The sequence below is a fragment of the Netta rufina genome (genome assembly GCF_964035555.1).
Source record: "Netta rufina genome assembly, chromosome: 2".
In the NCBI taxonomy this organism is placed as follows: Eukaryota; Metazoa; Chordata; class Aves; order Anseriformes; family Anatidae; genus Netta; species Netta rufina.
Window position 1 is genome coordinate 157,767,614 of NC_140124.1, and position 21,225 is coordinate 157,788,838.

General features: G+C 57.5%; 2 protein-coding genes across 3 annotated transcripts in view; both read right to left on the bottom strand.

The window, feature by feature from the left end:
* Positions 1–388: 388 nt before the first annotated feature.
* MAFA (MAF bZIP transcription factor A) lies at positions 389–3,355 on the bottom strand. The gene has a single exon (XM_084281847.1). It carries the CDS (start codon positions 2,593–2,595, stop codon positions 1,720–1,722), a length of 876 nt encoding a protein of 291 aa, XP_084137973.1. The 5' UTR covers positions 2,596–3,355; the 3' UTR covers positions 389–1,719.
* Positions 3,356–9,451: 6,096 nt separating this feature from the next.
* Positions 9,452–21,225, bottom strand: part of ZC3H3 (zinc finger CCCH-type containing 3) — a 119,806-nt gene continuing 108,032 nt past the window's right edge. For both annotated transcript variants that reach the window (XM_084282630.1, XM_084282629.1), the window contains 4 exons: positions 19,718–19,881; positions 18,622–18,830; positions 9,831–9,914; positions 9,452–9,743 (listed from right to left, as the gene is read on the bottom strand). In XM_084282630.1, coding sequence (XP_084138756.1) covers positions 9,712–9,743; positions 9,831–9,914; positions 18,622–18,830; positions 19,718–19,881 — 489 coding nt within the window. In that variant the 3' untranslated portion in view covers positions 9,452–9,711. The remainder of the gene's footprint in view (positions 9,744–9,830; positions 9,915–18,621; positions 18,831–19,717; positions 19,882–21,225) is intronic.

The window sequence follows — 21,225 nt, forward strand, 5'->3', positions numbered from 1 at the left end:
AAGGGGGGGAATAAAAAAAAAAAAAGCCATTTATTACCGTTTAAAATCAAGCCAGCGACTCGCTGTCGGGCAGCCTGGGGTCCAACGGGATCCGCAGTCCCCGGGCTGGGGCGAAGGTGACTTTTCGGCGGCCGCGGGGACGGAGGTCTCCGGGGAGCCCAGAACCCATCGGCCGGGGAAAACGTGGGTTCCCGGCTGGAAAAGAGAGGCAGGAAAAGTGAAAAGCAAAAAGCAGAGCAGGGGGAACGTGGGGTTTGCCCTCCCCGAGCCCCCCACGCCCCGGGAAGGGTTCGCATCGGTACCGGGCTAAATGGGAAAGAGGAAGGAAATCCCAAAACGAAAGGCGAGGCTGCGGGGGTCCCCGCTTGAGAGAAAAGCCGACCCAGGCTCTAGTTGAATATAAGTTTTTATCTTGATGCAACATCGTTAAAACCGTCACAAATCGAAACAACAGGTCGTTAAAAACGCTTCGCACGATCAGTACCTAAAATGCACCAGGCTCCAAAGCTCGCTTTGTCCACAAAACCCTTGTGTTTTTTCTTTTTTTTTTTTTTTTTTTTTACCCCCCAAGATTATTATTTTTTTTTTGTGGTTTTTCTTTTTTAAATAAGCAACTTGTTTTTGTTTTTTTAAAAAAAACAACATCCCACTCCTCCGTGCAGGATCGACCCCGCTTTCGCTTCAAGCACAATTGCACGAATTCTTTTTTTTTTTTTTTTCCTCCTCCTCCTCTTTTTGCGCAAGAAATAAATGTGCATTTTCCTTTCCTTCCTTCCTTCGACACCGAGGTTAAAATAATATTTCGTTTCCCGAGGGTTAATAAATAAATCTGGTGCATAGTGAGATAGCAGCCAACCGTTTGCAGTCCATATATTACTATATTGCCTTTCAGGTCACCCTAGAATTGTTACCTCTCCCCCCCCCCGCCCCCACTATTTTTATTTTTTTTAAGAGCATAGATAATTTTAAATCTCTATAAAACAACAGTATTATTTAACCCAATTGATTCCTGTATATAGTGCATTCGGCTTCTTCCCAACATCATTAAATTAACTCGGATATTATTTGCATGCTATTACATACAAACTTTAAGACTCGTGTTTTTTTTTTTTTTTTAAAGGATTTTTGTCGTTTTTTTTTTTTCCCCGTAAATCACCAAGCAAAATATAGGCTCAGAAAAAAAAAAAAAAGAAAAAAAAAAAGGCAGAAAACTAACTAATTTCTACATATGTACAGGGGTGAATAAGTTAAAGGAGGGGAGGGGAGGGGGGGGCTCAGGTTCGCCGGCCGGGAGGGCGGCGCGGGGTGCGGGCAGGGCGCAGCGCTGCCGGGGCCCCCCCGGGCAGATCCGTGGGGACACCCCGAAAATAATGATAATTTGGGGAGAGGTCTGGGAAGGGGGGGGGGGGTGTTAAGCACGCAGGGCTGAAGGGAAAGAGGGGGGGAAGAAGCCACCGGGCTGGCGCTGGCGCTGCCGGGGGGGCGCGCCCTACACGTCCCGCATGCAGGCTGCTCCAGGTCCGCCGCCCCCCCAGCGGGTATGGAGGGGGGGGGGGGGGACACTCCATTTCCAGCTCCCCCTCCCCGTATTTCCGAAAGAAAACTAGGATTTCGGTTCAAGCCGAGCTGGGGGATCGGGGGATGCTCCCCAAAACCCCCGAGCCACCCACTTTTTCCCCCCCCATCCCAACCTCCCCCCCCTCCCCAAAGGGGCCGGGCTCACATGAAGAAGTCGGCGGCGGCTTTGGGGGCGGCTGCCGGGGATGGCTCCCGGGGGAAACCCCGGGCCGCCAGCTTCTCGTACTTCTCTTTGTACAGATCCCTCTCCTTGGCCAAGCGGGCCACCTCCTGCTTGAGCTGCTCCACCTGCCCCTGGAGCTGGCACTTCTCGTTCTCCAGGATGTGCCGCTGCTGGACCCGCTTGTAGCGGCAGGACTGCGCGTAGCCGCGGTTCTTCAAGGTCCTCCTCTTCTGCTTGAGGCGGATCACCTCCTCCTTGCTGAAACCCCGCAGCTGCCGGTTGAGCTCCCGCACCGACATGCTCACCAGCTGGTCGTCGGAGAAGCGCTCCTCCAGCCGCAGGTGGTGGTGGTGGTGGTGGTGATGGTGGTGGTGGTGGGAGCCCGGCGCCAGCTCCTCGCCTCCGAAAGCCGGGGGGCGGAAAGCCTCGTAGCCCTGCGCCGGGTGGTGGTGGTGGTGCTGGTGGTGGTGGTGGGGGGCGCCGATCAGCGCCTCCACCGCGTCCTCGGGGGTCAGGTTGAGAGCCTCGGGGTTGAGGTGGTGCTGGTAGCCCGACATCCAGTAGAGCTCCTCCAGCTGCGGTTTGGAGCCCAAAGAGGAGGAGGCGGTGGGGGGACCGGCTGGGGGTTGCCCCCCGGGGCTCGGGGCGCAGAAGCTGGGCGAGGAAGGCACGGAGGAGCAAGGGGTGCTGAGAGGGGTGGAGGAGAGGGAGCCGGCGGGCAGGCGGTGGCACAGCCTCTCGGCCTCCGCCGGCTCCTTCTTCACCTCGAACTTCATCAGGTCGAAGTCGTTGACGTACTCGATGGCGAGGGGGCTGGTGGGCAGCTCGCCGCTCATGGCCAGCTCCGAGGCCATCTCAGTCCATGGAGGGAGGCCGAAGGGTGCTGTCCTCCTCCTCCTCCTCCTTTTCTTCTTCTTTTTCTTCTTCTTCCTCCTCCTCCTCCGTGGCACCACCGCTCGGCGCGGGGCTCGGCGGCGAGGCCGGCCTCCCTCCGACGGGGGAGGCCGACGGGAGGGATCGGGAAGCCTCCGGCGAGGATGAGGAGGCTCCGGAGAGAGGAGACCCCGACGAGGCTGGGATCCGACGGTGGAGGCTCCGAAGCGGAGGCAGAGAGAAAGGAGCCCCCGGCGAGGCTGGGCTCCGCCGGCAGCCTCCGAGGTGAGGCCGGGCGGGCAGCCCCTCCGAGCTGAGGCCGGCCTCGGGGGGGGCTCCTCGGGGCTCCCCCGCTGCTTTCAACCGGGCTCCGGCAGCCTCCTCCGAGGCTCTTCGTCCTCCGCCGGCTGCCTCCGAGGTCGCCGCTCCGGGAACCTCCGGCGAGGCTGAGCTGCTGCTGCCTTCAGCCGGCCTCCGGGAGCCTCTTCCGACGGCTTTTCTCTCGCCTTCCTCCTCCTCCTCTTCCTCCTCTGGAGCTCGGCCTCCGGGGGGGGTCCCCTGATAACAGGAGCCCCGGCGGTGCGGGACCGGCCGCTCTCCAGCCTCCGGCCGGAGCGCAATAGCGAGGAGCCGGCAGGGTCCTGCCCTCCCCCTTTTCTGCAGCCCCTGGCACCTGCCCCGGCCCCACCCCCGGGGCTGCTGCGAGCCTTCCTCTGCCCCTTTCCTCCTCCTCTTCCTCCTCCTTTTCCCCCCACCCTCCCCCAAGACCCCGGGGCGAAGCTCCCGGGGCCGCCCCCCCGGTGCTCGGCGCTGCCACTGCCGGGCGCGGAATGGAGCCGCCGCCTTATATACGGGGAGAAGGGCTTGGGAACGCCCCCCCGGGGCGTGGCCTGATCCCCAGCAGCCAATCAGCGAGGAGGATGCGCGGGCTCATTAGCATATCCCCATGGCAACGCCCCCGGGCCGGCTGTCAATCAGCTCGGCGCTGGAAATTGGGGACCCCCCCCCCTTGGGGACCCTTTTGGGGACCCCCTCTTGGGGACGCTTTTGGGGAGCCCCCCCCCCGGTCCCATCACGGGGCTGCAGCCCCGCAGCTCGGTGAGAGCAGCGATAAGCAGATTGCTGCAGGAATAAACCGCTCCCTCCTCCAAAAAGGACAGGAAAACCCCAAAATTGGGGTTATTCACCCCAAATCATGCGCCCGCCTCCGGGACACCTCTCCCTGTAGGGCCACCACCTCCCGCCCCATCCTGTCCCATTCCCGTGGGTACCAGGACCCAAAACTGGGCGCAGCCCCTTCCCCACCCCCCTTTTCCCAGCTCTGTGAGCACCCAGCACCCTTCCCAAACCTCCCCGATCCCTTTTCTTGCTTTTTTGACCTTTTTTTTTAATCCGTTCCTATCAACTCTTGGTGCCCGGGGACCACTGGCACCTGCTGGAGGCGCCCCCGGTACCTTTGGGTTCCCCCAGCGGGTGCCGGACCCATTTTTGGGGCCGCCTCATGGGTGGGAATTTCGCACGAGGCAGCTCGAGGCCATCAAATTGGGGGGAAAACAGTAAAATCCAGGTGAAACGCAGCAAAACGCAGCTCTGAGGCGGGACGGCACCTTTGGGAAGGGTGACTCGGGAAAGGGACAGCGTGGGTTATGGGATCCCCCCCGTTGGGGTGTTGGGGTGCTGGGGTGTTGGGGTGTCGGGGTGTTGGGGTACTGGGGTGCCGGGGTATTGGGGTGCTGGAGTTTTGGGGCACTGGGGTGTTGGGGTACCGGGGTGTTGGGGTGTCGGGGTGTTAGGGTGCTAGGGTATTGGGGTGCTGGGGTGTTGAAGTACTGGGGTGCTGGGGTGCTGGGGTATTGGGGTGTCAGGGTACTGGGGTGTTAGGATGTCGGGGTACTGGGGTGTCAGGGTGTTGGGGTACTGAGGTGTTGGGGTATTGGGGTGCTGGGGTGTCAGGGTACTGGGGTGTTGGGGTACTGGGGTACTGAGGTGTTGGTGTACTGGGGTGTCAGGGTGTTGGGGTACTGAGGTGTTGGGGTATTGGGGTGTCAAGGTGTTGGGGTACTGGGGTGTCAGGGTGTTGGGGTGTTGGTGTATTGGGGTGCTGGGGTGTTGGGGTACCGGGGTGTTAGGGTATTGGGGTACTGGGGTGTTAGGGTACTGGGGTGTCAGGGTACTAGGGTACTGGGGTGCTGGGGTATTGGGGTACTGGGGTGTCGAGGTATTGGGGTGCTGGGGTGTAGGGGTGTTGGGATGCTGGGGTATTGGGTTGTCAGGGTACTGGGGTGTCGGGGTACTGGGGTGTTGGGGTACTGGGATGCTGGGGTGTTGGGGTGTCGGGGTACTGGCGTGTTGGGGTGTCGGGGTATTGGGGTGCTGGAGTGTCGGGGTGCCGATGTATTGGGGTTCTGGGGTGTCGGGGTGTCACGGTATTGGGGTGCTGGGGTACTGGGGTGTCGGGGTGTTGGGTTATCGGGGTGCCGGGGTGCTGAGCACCCTACAGGCCGTGGTCCTGGGCTGGATGCGGCCCCGAGGCTCCGAGCCCTGCCACCTCGTGGCTGCCGAGGCTGCAGCACGGAGGGGACGAGGCCGCTTGGGGAAGGACACGGGGGCTGCAGGGTTTGGGGTCAGGGTGGGAACGGGTGCTGCGGGGCGAGGGACGGGGGTCTCCGGGGCTCCCCACAACCAGGGGACTGGGGGAAACTGAGGCACGGGGCCGCCAGCTCCCAACCAACCCAGCCTGACCCCAAGGCTCCATCCCATGGGGTCCCCTCCACCCTCGTGCCCCCAGCACCCCGATACCCACTCGGTCCCTTTGGGATAGGGCCCTGCCGGGTTAGATGCAAGGACTGTTTTGGGCTGTATTCATGTAAAAAGGGTTTTTTCTTTTTTTTTGTTTTTTTCTTTTTTTTTTCCTTTTTTTTTTCTCTTTTTTTTTTTTCCTTTTTTCCTTTTTTTTTCTCTTTTTTTTTTTTCCTTTTTTCTTTTTTTTTTTCCTTTTTTTTTTCCTTTTTCTTTTTTTTTTTCTCTTTTTTTTTTCCCTTTTTCCTTTTTTTTTTTTTTTTTTTTTTCTAGGGAAAGGGAGAGGGAAGAAGGAGGAAAAACCCTTTATCCTGAAACAGCGGGGATAAAATCGGGACCCTTTTTATTCCACCAGCTCCGTCCGGACGGGCTGGGTGCTTTTCGCCCCCTTCCCCATCCTCCTTCTACCAAAATTGTTTTATTTTAACAGAGTTGGGGGTTGGAGGCTTTGTCCCAACCCAGGAGGGGGACACGGTTACAGGCAGAGGTGAGGCTGGAGAGGGAAAATCTGGGGGAAAACCCGAAGCAAACCGAGCCAGGGAGTACAAAAAAAATATTTTATTTATTTATTTATTTATTTATTTATTTATTTATTTATTTTTGTGGGGGGATTTTAACCGCTTTTTCTCCATTTCCTAGAAAAAAAAAGAAATAAAAACGCCGCTCCTCCAGCTTGGAAAACTCAGGGAATGAAACCACGCGCGTGCCCCTCTACCTTAAACTCCTAAAAAGGGGAAAAACACCAAGAAAAAAAAAATATAAGCAGATTTTGCAGCCCAGTTGTGACCCCAAAGGCGGCGCCTGTAGGATGTGGGGACCCCACGGGTGCCACCTCCCCGCTGTCGTGCCACCACGGCCCCGTGGCACCCTTGGGACACCCTCGGGGCACCCAAAATTTTGGGCTCCCTTCCCGCAGGGGCCACCCGGCCCCGATCCGCGTTAGCAGCAGCCGCCCACGGTGGCCAAGAGCCACGGAGGGATTAGGGCCGGGCCGGGCTCCAAGCGGGGCCGTCGTCGCTTGCCCTCTTGGGGGGTATTTTTAGCGGGGCGGCCGGGTACAGTGGGGCGGCCGAGGGCCCCGTGGCATGTCCCCGTCCCCCGTCCCTCCCCGCCACGCCGAGCAGCTCGGTCATCTAAGTTTACTCGCGGGCGGTCGAGTGACATAACCAGGTTGGAGGCTGTGGGATGGCGGCGGGGTGGCGTCACCCCGTGCTTTTAGAGCGGGCAGCTCGGGCGATCCTTTTACCCTCGGAGCGGGGCCGGGCGCCTCGATCCCATAAGGGTGCTGCCTCGGTTTCCCTGGGTGTGAAAGCAGAGTGTGGGGTGCTGGCTGGTGGCCCTGGGTGGCCATCGTGGGGACAACAGGGTGGCCGTCCCCATCGAGGTAACGGGGGGTGCCCACTCTGCCTCACCGCGGGGCCGGTGGCACCCTCTCGGTGCTCGTCCCCTCGCAAGGATCCGGTCCCTAGAGAGGATTAAAAATGATCCCCGAGTGACAATTTTTGTCCCGAGGGGGGGATAAAATTGCCCAGAGTTGTGCCCCCCACCTTTGGGATGGGACTAAGGGGACGGCCACCCCGCTAAGCGAGCCCGAGGGCGATGCTCCCCCGGCACCTGCTTCCCCGGCAGGGGACCAAGAGCTGTGCCAGCAGCCCTGGCCCACACGGGAGGGATTTCCAGGAAATGTTTACGGTGTGCCCTGCAGAAACACAGCCCCGTGTGTGCGTGTGTGTCCCCCCCCCGGGGCCCCCTTTGCTGCCAAGGAGCTGCTGTCCCCCGGGGTTTGTCCCTTGTGGGGCTCGCCCGGCACCTTTGGCCACCCCGTGCCCATCACCGAGCCATCGGGGCTGCTTTGAGGGGGCAAAAAACCCACCAGGGCTCCGTGACACCCCTCCGGGGGCCGCGTTTATCCCTGCTCGGAAATCAATCACCCCACAGCAGTGGTTTAATGACAGCTGGAAATAAATTAGGATATTCCCCGAGAAGGCACCGGTGGGCGGCAGAGCCGGGGCTCTCGGAGCCTTTGCCTCGCTTCATTATTTTGGTGCGAGCTTTAATCCTCGTTAGCCTGCTCGGAAACGGGGGCTGCAGCCTCGTGCCCCTGGGCTGGGGATGGTACCGGAGCTGCCAAAGCTCCTCGGCCACTTTCACCCCTCGCTGGCCACCCCCGGGGACTTCGCCGTCTCCTCCAGGGTGATTTGGGGTGAATTTCGGTTTTTGACTCGAGACCACCAGGCACCACATGAAGAAAAAACAGCTTTTTTTTTTTAGAAAATGGGAAAAAATAAAAACACCTTTCCCTGGCCAACCCCTCCTGGAGGTTTTTTTCAGCCAATTTAAAAACCAAACGCTGGAAGATTTGGGTTTTGGGGGTGCAGCCCCTCTGCCAGGAGGGGGATTTGTGCCTGTTTCCCCCCCTACAACCACCCCCAAAACTCCACGTCGCTGAAAGACGAGCGCTGCTTTCCAGGCAGGAACTCCTTTATTTAAATATCAAAACGCACAGGTTAATAAAAGGCGTGGAGGTAACGAGGTGGGGAGGGGGGCGGGATGACATCTTTATTAAAAACAGCTCGGGGCGAGGAGAGCTCCGTACACACGCCGTGCGCTGCCCGCCGCACCGAGGAAGGGGGACACCGGGGGGGATGCTGGGGACACGGCCACCCCCAGCTGGCCTCCACGTGGCATTAAACCCCCTGGCTGCCCATAACGAGGAACCCAGGGAGGCGACAGGCATTAATTAATTAATAGGGCCCTCGGTGGTTTGCCATGCCCTGAGCCGTGCGCCAGGCACTTGGGGCGAAACGTGACCGGGATTGGGGGGGGGGAGGTTTCCTGCCATAAATCCCGCGACCCCAAAAAGGAACCAGGCGGGGTGTGGATGGGGTGACAACAACCCCATGTCGGTGGGGTGCACTCACCCAGCTCGTTCGGGGATGTGAACCCCCCTTTGGGATCGTGGAGGGGGTGAAAACGCAGCCGTCAGCCTTGCCGGAGCCGCGGTTGCAGCTGAGCCCGCTGCGGCGCGGTGGCTTCGTTGCCCACCCCACGGCCGAGCCCAGCTGGGTGCCAGCTCCCCGGGGACACCGAGCACCCCCTGAGCTCACCCCCCCGTGCCTGCTGAAGCTGGCTCCGGGTTGGAAACGCCGAGGAGGGGCTCAGGGGTGTAAAGAAAGCGGCCGAGCTCTGCCAGCAGCAGGGCGAAGGGTGCTGCGCACGTGGGGAGCGAGCAAAAAGGGGTTTGGTGCACAAATATTTTGGCACGGGCAGGCAGAGCCAGGAAAATGTCCCCACGGGGCACGCAGCCCTGCTTTGTGCAGCCCTGCCTCTTCCCCAAAGGGTTCCTAGATCGAGTTTGCCCCTGGGGGATGCTGTTTAGGGACAGCGGGTGGGCAAATCCTGCCTCCCCGTCCTCAAAATCGCACCCGAGAGGCTGAAAGCAAACTGAATTTGGGGCTGAAATTGAACCCACGGATGCAAAAAAAAAAGCCCCACAGCACTGGCTGGCCAGCAAGCGGCCACCGGGAGCTGAGATTTGCACAGCTCATCACACCCATGCCGTGAGATATTAGATCCACCCCGCAGCAGGGACAACGGCTCAACATTTAGGATGCGCCCACGATGCGTGGAGCAGCTGCGCTCCTGGGGTTATTTCCTACCAGCCTGGAGGCTTGCTTTGCTCCTGTCCGGATTCCCAAAGACCCCAAAAGAGCTGGTTGGGGTCTTCCAAAAGAGCAAAAACCCCGCTGGGACGGGCGTGCTGCGAGGGAATTTGCCCGTGGTGATGCCTGGCATGTGGCTCCGCTCCAAACACTCCTAAAGAGAAGGGACGGAGCAGGATGGATGCAGGTGGGCTGTGATTTTGGGAAAGCCGAGCCAGGCGGGGGCTTTACGCCCTGCTACATCTCACCACAATGACTTGAGACCATCAGGCTCGTTGTCCCAAACCTGGAGGCGGGCACGTGGCCGTGGCCGACCGCAGGGTGCTCGGGTCCCGCATCCAAGCAGCGCCCGCCTGCCCTTCAGCCTTAAATAAACCACCTTAAAAGAGAATTTATTGGGAAAATAATAAAAAAAAAAAACAAAACAGCTTCAACAAAACCACCTCCCTGAGCCACACGGACTGGGCGCCGCTCCCTCCGCGCCGCTGCCGGGCTCCCTGGCCAAACCACATCCCAAAACTCAACGCAAAAAAAAGGGGGGTGCCACGTCCCGGCACGGGGTCCTGAGGTAGGTGCCAGGCGGTGAAGCCTGGTTTTGGCTTTTCCTGAGCTGGTCGGCTGCCGCGGGGACAACGCTCACAGCCGGGGCTTGATCTGTAGCTGTTTGCCTGGAAGGAGGAAAGAAAAAATAAAGGTGGAAGGTGTCCCACGGCGCCCCGGCTTCGTGCTCCACCTCCGGAGGGGGATAAGCTCACCTCTGCCACCACCTTCCTCCTGAGAGGCGTTTTCGGGGTCCCGCGAGGCCGCCCACGACAAGGTCCTTTTCCACTTGGTGCCAGCTGGGAGGAAAAAAAAAAAAAGGGAGAAATCGGGAGAATGTCATCCACTCCTCCTCCCTCAAACGTGGCCGTGCCCCCGAAACTGAGAGCGCAGCCGAAATTGGCTCCGGTGAGGATTTTCTGGCTCCGTGCTGGGCGCTGCTCCACCACGGCCCTGCCAGCCCAACCTCGAGGACACAAGTGTCCCCCCGTGGTGCTCAGCCCGGTTGTGCTCCCCAAAAATGTCCCCAGCCTCCTGGTGCGGATTTGTCCCCTCTCCCGGGGCCGTGTTTCCCCGCCAGATGTTTTGTGGTGGCTGGGATGGAGCTTGCGGCTTCCCCAAACCCCTCCGAGCATCCTCAGCCCCCAGCAAGGGATGAGGGTGTGCACAGGTCCCTTCCCCATCACAGAATACTGAATCGGTTGCAAAATCCTATAGTTATGGGGAAAAAAAAGGTTATTGCAGCATAAGGTGGGTGTCACAACCTGCCCAGGCACCCGGAGCACGCATCCGAGCCGCCCATCACCAAATCCGAGGCAGCAGAGGGAAAAATGAGAACCCAAACCCACCCAGGGGGGTTGGGGGAGTGCAGAGCCGATGGGTTTTTGCCACCTGGAGGTGACGAGGCCGTGGCAAATCCCAATTCTGGTGCCTCGAGGCCGGGAGGGTTTGGGGATTCGCTTGGGAACGGCGCTGCTGCTGGCGGCCGGGCCCCGTCCCGAGGACGCCGAGATTTGGGGAGGGGGGATGAAAGCTCAGCCACCCCAAGCATCCCCTCCAGGTGCTCTGGGTGAGGATTTTTTGCTGTTTCGAAGCGGGGAGGAGGAGGAGAAGGCGAAGCTTCCTCCCCCGGGGGGGGATTTACGCCGCCGCCGGCAAGCTCCGCTTTGGTTTTCACGGGGACTTTCCGCTCTCGGCTTCCAGCTGCTGCCCTGCTCCCAGAGGGAGTCCCCACGGGGTTGAGTCCCCCCAGCGCCGTTTCCCATCCAGCCCTTGGAAAAAGCAGGGGAAAAAAACGCTTTTTTGGGTGCCCGCCAGACGCGAGGAACAGCTGGAAGCAAAGGAGCAACGAGGGATGGGAGAGGAGGAAAGCAAACCCTGCCTCCCCGTGCCCGCTGCCCCTATAAAAGGGTCCCAGATGCCCCTACAGAGCCCAAACTTCACCAAGTTCTCCACCCGGAGAAGCCCCTTCTCATTTGGGACTTCAAAATCATTTGGGATTTTAGGAGAGCAGAGAGGAGGAGATGGAGAGGACCCAGCCCAAACCTCGCCCAGGCGTTTTGGTCATAAAACTGGAGAATAAGCAGCACACAACGGGCTCTGGTTTGACCCCTGTTAATCTCTTTGGCCATCCAAAGCACCCCCGTTGCAGAAATCCTACAAAAGGGGTGTCCCCAAGCCGATCCGAGCGCCGGGAAGCCCACGAGCACCACGTCCCCTCGGCGGGGAAGCGTCGGGTCGCGTCGGCGAGCTCTTCTGCCCTTCTAAACTTGGGTAACCAAACTTGCCGGGCGCCGTGGCAGTGATACATGGCTCGGGAGCTAATTTATGTAAAATAAAGAGGGCTCATTTAGCACCTTTCCACCCTTAATATAACACCCATACATCAGAGGGCTGCAGAGCAGCCGCGACGGCCGCGGCCATCAGTCACCCTAATGCGGTTCGAGGAGCGGCGGCGCGAGCCACCCGCACCCCGCCGAGCCTCTCAGGGCTCTCCTGATTTTCCAGGTGACCCCAGCATCCCTAAAATTTGGGATATGGGCGCTATAATCCCATGGGAAATGGTAGCAGAGGAGCGGGGCTGCTGCCCAAGCAGCCTTACAGGGGACGACCAGCGTCTCCCCATCGCTGCCCCGCGAGGATTGCAGCCCCAGTCCGAGGGGAACCCTACAAACGGCTCAATTCCCCCGAAGAAACGTCCTTAGCTCATTTTCCTACAAGCGGCACGAGAGCCCACGCTCTGCAATTCAAAGCAAATATTGTTACGGAAGGAGAAATCCAGATTTCTTTGGGGGGAGAGGGAAAAAAAAAAAAAAAAAAAGGAAAGAAACAAACCCGAAGCTGATTTCTGCATCGACCGCAATTAACTCCCTGACTCCTGTACAGGGTTGCACAGAGCCGAGCTCTGATTTTCCTAAAATCCCATAATTATAGAATTCTGTTCTATCCTATTGATGGAGCTGAGCTCCGGTTTTTAAAGTCTTCCTCCAAAAAATCACCACGAGGGTGGCAAGACGCGGCGGCGGTGACGGAATAAAATCACGGTGGGTTGTAAAAAGGGCAGCCAGGCGAATCGGGGCCGGTTTCTCACCTCCGATTTCAGGTAGAGGAGATGCTGCCCGTGGAAAGGGGCCGGGGGGAAACCTCGGCACGCCGTCGGCCCCGCAAACCCAACTCCATTTTCTGCCTCTGCGCACGGCGGATCCTGCAAATGGCGCGATCAATCTCGGGGCGCATCTCGCGCGCCTTCCGCTCCTTCCCTCCCCTCTCCTCCCTCCCTCCCTCCCTCCCTTCCACCCCCTCTGCGTTTCGGGAGCGACACAATCCATCTTCCAGGAACCCAGGTATATCATTTCTAGTTAGCGAAAGCCGGGCGAAGAAGCCCCTTTTTCATTACGATGATTGAAGCGCTCCCGAGGAGAGGCGCGGGGCTGGTGCACGAGCCCTCCGCGCCGAGCCGAGCCGCTTTTGCTGAGCTTGTCAGCCTCGCCGGAGAATTAGGACTTCCAGCGCTCTTACTTCTGATGAAAATCAACATTTATTTTGCCTAAGCCGAAGAAGGTGTCAGGCAGACGGAGAAACTTGCCACTCTTCGCCGGGAGAAGGGAGTGAAGAGGAGGAAATCTAATAGAAATATATTATCAAGTCCGAGGAGTGGACACGGCAGTAAATCACGCTTCAGGTGGCACCATTAGATTTTTCAATAAAAGCCGGCCTTCCCCCAGACGCATCCTCGCCGAGCGGCTCCAGCTGCACCCACCAAGTGAAACAAAATCCGCCTCAGCCAGATGCCGAGGGAAGGGGGAGAATGGGACGGGGGAGTTTTAGGGGATTTGGAGGGACGCTGCCAGCGGGGAATCCCCCGGGACGGGGGACAAAAGGAGGTGGCTTTGCTCTCTGTCCCCAAATCCCCTCCCTGCTCGATGTTGAGTGTTGAAAAATGATTTTTTTTCCCCCGATTTGCGAGGCTGGGAGGCAGCTGGGGTAAAGGATGGCGGCAGGAGGTGTCCTGCATCCACGGGGACCGTGCAGCCGCTGGAAGGCGCCCAAATCCCGAAGCGATGGGATGCGGGGAAGATGGGAGAGCACTGCAAAAGCTCGCGAACGATTTTCCAAATTCCTCCATCAAAGCCTCGCCAGAAAGCTGGCTGTTGTAGGGATGCCTCCTCTCCAAATCCAGGCTAACGAGAGGGCTGCAATTAGCAGGAGAGCCGCGCTTCGTCAGCCTCCCAGCTACTCAGACGGGAGCGGCGGGGAGCAAAGGGGATGCTCGGGGCGCCCCGGCGCATCCTGGCACCTCCCTGCCCACGCACGGCCCAGGTGGAGAAATTCCTGCCCTTCTCCCCCAAATCCCACGTGTATTTTTTTCACCCTTCCAGGATAAATATCCCTTTTTCTGCTCCCCGGTGACTTGAGGGGAGCCCGGAGGCTGAAGCTGCCTCCGGAGCAGCTTTTTTTTCCTGCAGCTGAGTCAGCTCCGGAGGAACTTGGGCTGAGGGAGGCCTTTTTTTTTTTTTTTTTTCCTTTTTTTGCAAAGCCCAAGGACAAAAGCAGGGATAGAAAGGCCGGCAGCAAGGGCTAAGCCCCAGAATTTCCAAGAAACGGGTTTTCAGATGGAAAAAAGCAGCTTGCTGGGGGGTTTTGATGGTTTCCCGAGGGGCATCTGCAGCGCTCTCCAACTTTCTCCACTCCTCTTCAGGTTTTTAATTTAGCTAGAAGGTGCCTGGGCAGGAGGGGGCCCTCGTCTGCCACCTAATATCAAGTTTTTATCCTCAAAGACAACACCAGGGCTGCCTCCCAACCCCTACAAAACACAGAGTATGGTATGTTGAACATCTGCCCTATCCTGCCAAGCTGAAGGAGATGGGATTTCATCATCTCGTCATCATCAAGGGTTCTTCCATCTCCAGCTTTCAGGTCATTAAATAATTCAGGGGGACATGACAGGGGTTCCAAGTGGCAGCCCGAACGAGAAGGGTCTTCAGAAATCCTAAGCAAAGTCTGAAAGCCCTGGTCTCCAGACCCTCAGTCCCAGGAGGATGAGACCCTAAAAAACGGGTAGAAAATTAATATGGAAGGAGCAGATTTCAGGAAAACAAGAGAGACTTGGCAGGTCTGAACCTCGCCTGCCGATCAATCGATAAGGAAAGAGGATTGGAAACGTGCAGACAGCGAGGTGCGGGCAGGGAGTGAATCAGAAAGGGTTTTTTTTTTCAAGTGTGGGATGAGAAAGGGCGATTCTGATTCAGACGGAGAGCCCAATTAGAAAAAAGCCACGGCGCTCATCAGCTTTACTGGAAGTTCCGAATAAATTGGCCGCTTTGCAAGAAGGGAATTAAATAAACATCAGTGGAGTTTCTTAACTCTCGGACCTTCCATCTCAGCTGGGAGCATCCAGGACCAGGAGACGGATGCCTGAAGTCGGCACATGGATAAAACAGGATGGATGAGAACAACCCAAGGGTGTCCTGCTGCGGGGACCACCCTCAAACAGCCCCCAAACCCTCAGTGCTTTTGGGTCCCCAAACCCAGCACCTGCTGGTTCGGGAGGAGGAGATGGGATTGCTAAGGACTCGAGGAGAGCCGGCACGTTACCGGGAAAGCTCGCTACCTGCAGCTCGATCCATTTGGCATGAGGAAAGCAATTAGGTTAGAGGTTTGTTAATTCGGTTATGAAAGAGTTTGGAGGCTCTCTAATTAAACTGCCTGCCCGACGGGGCGTGCAGCAGCCCGGGGCTGGTGAGGAGCAGGAGAACCGGGCGCGCAGGGCAGCATCGCGCCGCTCACCGTCACGGGGGAGATCTGCTAAGTGCCAGGAGAAGATCCAGGAAAGTCCCACGAAGGTCTGAGCTCCTCCTGAGCCTTGCTGGCTGATAACCACGAGATGAGCAGCAGCAGGAAGGAAGATGGGTTCTCCTGCTCGTGCTCAGCTCGCCATCCAGACCCTCTTAAATTATCCTACCGGAGCAGAAGACCCCAAAGAAAGGAGATGAGCCATTCCGTGGGGCCAAAACCTTTCCTCAGCTCTCCATCGGTCTCCTCACCTCTCCCAAACTGGTGGATGACCCAGCCAGGTGTGTGCTTCGGTGTCCATGAGGTGTCCTGAGCCAACTTACTGTCCTCCATCCCATGTCCCCTATTAGATGATCCACAGGTTTGAGTTTCTCGTTGAGTTTCTCGCCCCTAAGCAGGGGTAGAGCAAAGATTTGGGGAGTTATTGCCCAAAGATTTGGGAGTTGCTAGCAGGAGAGGCAGAGCCCGTTTGGGGAGGTGATCCCACCCAAAGAAGACACCACGGAGGTGGCCTCAACCAAAGAAGAAGCCACAGAAGCAGACCAGATGTATGGCCACTGCCTCATCACTTCCCCATGGCCAAGGTCCTTCCAAAAAGGGGAAATGACCCCCACCAGGAGAGCCAAGATCTCTGCGCCGCCACCAGCCAGGACTCAGATCCCCAGAAAAATCCTGGAGGTAACTGGGATGGAAGACAGAGAATTGTTTTTTTTTGGTCATTTTTTTGGCCAAAGAACTGGTTATTTGTTTATTTTTTGGCCGAAGAAGAGCAGGTTAACGGGGAATTGCGTTCTTCAACGACCTGCCCTCAAATAATTGCTGCCTTCGGTAGCTGCAGGAGGAGCCAGACCCTCGGTGGAAGTTCCCAAGGAATAACGGATCGGTATAAGCCAGGGCATAAAAAATTGTTTCCCCGGGTAAACAAAAGGCTTCAGCTTTATCAGGAAGAAGTCCAAGTTCAGCGCTAAGGCGTGCAATAAACATTTCATTAGCGGTGCTTTTCGGGGTTTTGCTGGCGTTGTAATAAACCTCTTTGATATCTACCTGGAGCCCTCAGGGTCCCCAGTACAGAAAGATGGGGACGTACTGGAGCGAGTGGAGGCCACCAAGAGGGTTGGACCATGAGGAGATGCTTGGGACAATGCTAAAAAGAGAGTTCCTGGTGTTTTATCCATGATAATGGATAACCAGACCCTACCAAGAGGAGAAACGACTTGGTCCTGCTGGGGTCAACGCTGGCAGGATGCTGGCTCCCCGGGACACCCCCCTCGCACCCGAGCCTTCCATCACCAGCCCCAAAGATGCCTTCTGTAGGGTTTTGGGGCATTTTTTGCCACGTCAACCCAAAGGGCTGGCTCTCATCTGCCTCGTCCAGCCGCCAAAACGCAGAGATTTGGGGCAAACAGCGCGCGCCGGCAGGAGAAGCGCTGAAGGTGATGCTGCAGGTGGTGGAGACCCTCCCCAAGGCATCCCACCACGAGGATTTGCATGGGGGAACCAGCCCCAAACGTGGGCTGGGAGCAGGAGGTGTTCACACCGGGACCCAGCCCCATGGGGTTGCAGCAGGGCGAAACGGGATCGGGATCAGCCCCGGCGGCAGCGAGCACGGCGCGGGTTCGGGCAGGGAGGGCGGCGGCGAGGATTTGTGTTCTCCAAGTGATTCCTCCAGAAGTGAAAGCTGTAAACAAAACTGGAAGCGCTGCACCTCGATGAATTCCTCCAAAGCCAAAGCGTTTTTGAGCGTGCTCAGCGGAGCCGTTAAAAAAGACTGTAGCGAGCATCTTCCATTAACGTTACGACCGTGAAATATGACAATAAAATGATAGCCGTATGGTCGCAAATTTGCAGCCCGCCGAGTTGCTAGGGGTTTATCGTCACTCAAACGTGCAGAGAGCTGTAAAATGTTTACAGAAAGGGTCGTTTGCAGCTATAAAATCCTCTTTTCTCTCCTAAACAAGGCTGAGTGGAGCCATTTACAAACCCCTGAATGTTCATCGGGGGAGAGGGGAACATCTGTTCTCTCCAGGAGTTTTCCGTGATCTTCTCGAACAAATTAACTAAAATGGGTGCTTTCTAATTAAATTAGCACTCGATTGGAATGGTTTGCATTGGTGCGCTCGCTGACAATTAGCGCGGGGAGGCCAGTTAGGCTCCGGCGCAGGCTATTTAACTGGGAGGTGAAATATGGAGGAGCCCATTACCTGCACGATGCTCGCGCTCCCTCCTGCCCCTGCCCTGAGAAGGAAACGTGACGAAGGATGGGGAGGCACCGAGAGATGTCCAGGAGCTCGTCCCGGGCACTGGGGTCTCCATCTGGGGACTCACAGTGGGTCTGTCCCCACGTGAGGACAGCATCGAGCTCAGCACCTCCTCCCTCCTTTCCAATCCCCTTTTTATACATCCCAAGGCTGTGGACGTGCACCGAGACCCCGTTAAGATCACGGTGAGCCTAAAAAGCTGGACCCTAAAAGTCATCCCCAAACACCTGCCCCACCAGCACCTTCCCTCCTGCACGCGCCTTTCCTCCTTTCCTCCCCTATTTTCCAGTATTCAAAGGGCATTTTCTGAAATTGTGAGCGTTTAACCAAGCCATTCAGATCACTCCGTAATAACCACCTGTCCTCCTCCTGATTTCCTACCCCACCAATTTGCGTGTCACCCTCAGGGTCTGCAAGCAGGAACTGAATATTAGCGCCGCGCTCCCCGTTACGGGCAGAGCCGCCCCTCGGGGAGGGCACAGATCCCGAAACCGCATCGCAGACACCCGGAGCCACGTGAGGACCCATCCTAACCGACCCAAATATACCCTCACTCCTGGCTTTATAGGTGATTTGGGCACGGTGAATCATTTAGATCCTCTAGCACCACCAGCAGCCTCATCCTGCGCCCTCCTGGGATGACCAGGATGAAACCTGTTGGTGGCCAGGGCTCCTTTTCTCTCGTTAGGTGATGCTCATCATTATCCCCTTTGGCCCCTCGGTGTGTTAGGATGAGCTTTTAATCACCAAACGCATCCCAGCACCGGGCAGAGGCAAACCTGGGTGCCCGATGGCTGCATCCCCCTGGCAGGGAAACTGCTTCCTCATCAGATCCTTTTACAGACATCTGCAACTCCTTCCCTGCTTTCCTTTCCTTTGGCTCCTGCTTCACCGATTCCCTCCTGTTTTGTTTTGGTTTTTTTTGTTTTTTTTTTCACAGTCAGGTCAACCAGCTGAAACGTCTCCCCAAGTTTTACCCCAAATTTAAAATGTCAAGGCGGGAGCTGCTCGCTGTCAAGCTTAACGAGTTTTGCTCATCCTAAAACTGAATTTTTTTCGTGGAGGTCCGGAGACCACAGCCTTCTGTGGGTCCAGCAGTAGGGCAAGGCATCACCACACCCCCCTGAGACCTCCTCCCTCCTACCTGGGTCTGCTGGGGTTATGGGAACAAGACTGGATCCATCATTGGGTAATTTATAGGGTAAGGAGGAAGCCACCGAAGATACAAGATGGGGACAAAATCCTATGGCGTGATTTCAGGAGCACTGAGAGAATTAGTATCGGGGCTGCTGCCCCTGTGGGTACAGAGATGCGAGTCCCAGTCGTCATCCCCGTTTGGGCTCCCAGTAAACTGGTTTGGGGACTCATAAAACCCACCGACCCCATAAAAACACACGGGAAAAGCCACTCAATGAACCGGGGCAGTGCGGAGCAAAACCAGTGCAGAGCTTCCTACCTGGCTCGTCATCTGGCTCGTCCTCGTCCCTCTCCACTTTGCAGCCCTCGTCCCCGGGGGAGGTGGAGGACAGGAGGGAGATGAAGGAGGGCAATTTTTGGAGCCGGCTGCTTGGCGAGGCGTCCGCGTCTCTCCAAAACTTCACGTCCTGCTCCGAGCCGGAGGGGCCGGGCACTTCCCCGTCATCGCAGGGCTGAGCTGGGTGGTTCCTGGCAAAATGAGAAGATTAATAATGAAAAATGAAGCACTCAGCATCGCGGGCACGGGAAGAAGCTGAGGAGAACCGCTGGGTACGCGGAGGATCCTCGGGCTCCATCCCGGGCTGCCTCTTGTCTCTGATTTCTTGCGAGCCCAGCTAACGTGACAGTCAGGCTTGCTTTGACATCTCTGGTGACGGTGCTAATAAAGGAAAAACCTCCCCAGGCAGCTTTCAAACTCTTCGAGCTGGCAAGGGGAGTGCTCCCTTTCCCGTGCAGGATATGCCAGGAACCGAGCCGGGGCCGGGAACGGGCGCAGGATGCCCCGCGCTCATGCCTCCTTACCTAAAAAGAGCAAGGAGCTATTTTACACCTCATTCACACGGGGGACGTGAGCTGGGTGTCATTCCAAGGCTCTTCTGTCACCCGGGATAAGTCCAGAGCCTGCTGAGAGCTCGTCCCCTCCGCGACCATACAAGGCAGGGCTGGGATGGGGACCAGGACCCGGCCGGCACCGTGGCCGGAGGCATCTTTTAGGGTCCCCCGTGCCGTCCCAAATCCACCCCATCCTGCTGCAGAGGGGCGAAGTTTCCTCCTCCTGCTAACCAGGACTTTTAGACAGGTTGCGGGGCTTTTAAAACCCACGTTTCAGCTGGGTTTTAATTTTTGGTATGCTTAAAGCGTAAAACCCCAGGTGACAGTGACGGTGATGGGTAGGGCGAGACCTGCCCATGGGCTGCGAGGAATTAGCACCACCCCAGCCCTCCTCTTGCCCTCGTTCTGTTGGATGGGTTTTCTGCAGTGGATTCACCACCAAGGCTCCTCCATCTCCAGGAGGAAGGGCTGCAGAAACCCCCGAGGCCACGGACATATCCCCAAACCTTCTGCTCCTTTCCTACCTGCCCGTCTCCTCGCAGAGCCGCCGGCACTTGGAGGGGGGATCAGCGCTGTCCCCTCGGGGCTGACGTTTCTTCCGCGGGTGCAGCAGCTTGCAGCGGGCGCCCTGGGGGCAGACGCCCTTCTTGGCGAAGTCCGGGCAAACCAGGGTGTGCTTCTTCTTGCACTGCCAGGGAAAAGAAAAAGAGGGAGATGTTAAGAAGTGTGGCGACGGCTCCCTCCCAAAATCCTCACAAGGAGAGGGAAATCCGCAGCACTTCCCGGGATTTGGGGACTTTTGGGGCACTTTTTGGCAGTGGGAAATGATTGAAGAGACGCTGGCAGGGCAGACGAGGCAGCTCTGGATGTGATTTAATCCCCGAGACATCCAGCCCCTTGTTTCTCTGCGTGGCTCCCGTCTCACCTGAACGCCTGCACTGCAAAACCTCCTCGCTCCCGGGCGGCGCAGACGCCAAAATTTTGCCTGGGTTTGGGGGAAAAGCGGACAAATCCACGGGTAGAGAAACACGGCAAGGGGTTGCAGGGCGAAATCATGGATCACGGGGCTCCTGCCCTTTGAATACCCTCAAAGTGAAGCCGTTTGGGACCAGCCCCCTGCGGTGACCTCGGGGACGTGGCGGCAGCCCCGCTGAGCCGCCGGAGCGGTGGCAGACCGAGGGGTCCCCGCTCAAAAGGGCAGCGGGGCCGGCAGCTCGGTGGCCCCAAGGGAACACCGACATCGGTGGCGGAGCGAGGAGCTCGTCTGCTGGAGGCCGGGGAGGTCGCCAACGCGGCAGGAGGGCTGGGATCCGGACAGACACACGGACAGCGGCTCTGCGGGGGTGCAAGAACCGGGGAAAAGCCCCGCAGGGATCAAGCCAGACGTGGAAAATTCATAGAAACATCTCCCTGCGCTCCCCTCCTCTATTTCTATGAGCTGCCAGGAGGTTGCAGCAAGTAAATCGCTAACCCAATGCGTAATCCGAAAGTTGAGTTTCTCCAAATAGTGCCCAGGGTTTAGCACTGCTCTATTTTTTTAAATAAAATCCTATTTTTGCCCACGGATGGGTGCTGGAGAAGCACACAACTGGGCAAAATCCGCTCTGTGCTTGGTGCCAGCTCTCAGGAGCTGGTAGGGTCATTAAATCTTATCTTCAGAGCGCCCTGCAAGAGTGAGTGCGTGAAAATCACCTCCTCCAGCATTCAAAGCTTCTCTCGCCCTGGTTAAGCAGCCAATATCTCAGCAAATCAAGAAAACACGCGCTAAAATTGAGGGAAGTTTGGGAAAACAGCTCTCCTTTTCTCCCTGCCTTCCTCCCAACTTGCGGTGCTGCAAAACCCTCCGGCTGCCGAAGCCGTGGACCACCAGCAAGTGCTTGGAAAAGGCACCAAGAGGACAGCTTTCGGGTCATTTTTTCCCAAAATGTTAGGATCTGGAGAGCAAACCCCTCAACCCGGGTGACGTCCAACGCAAAACCAGACGTGGGAAGGAGAAGGGCAGCGAAAAGGAGCCCTCACCTCAAAGGGCTGC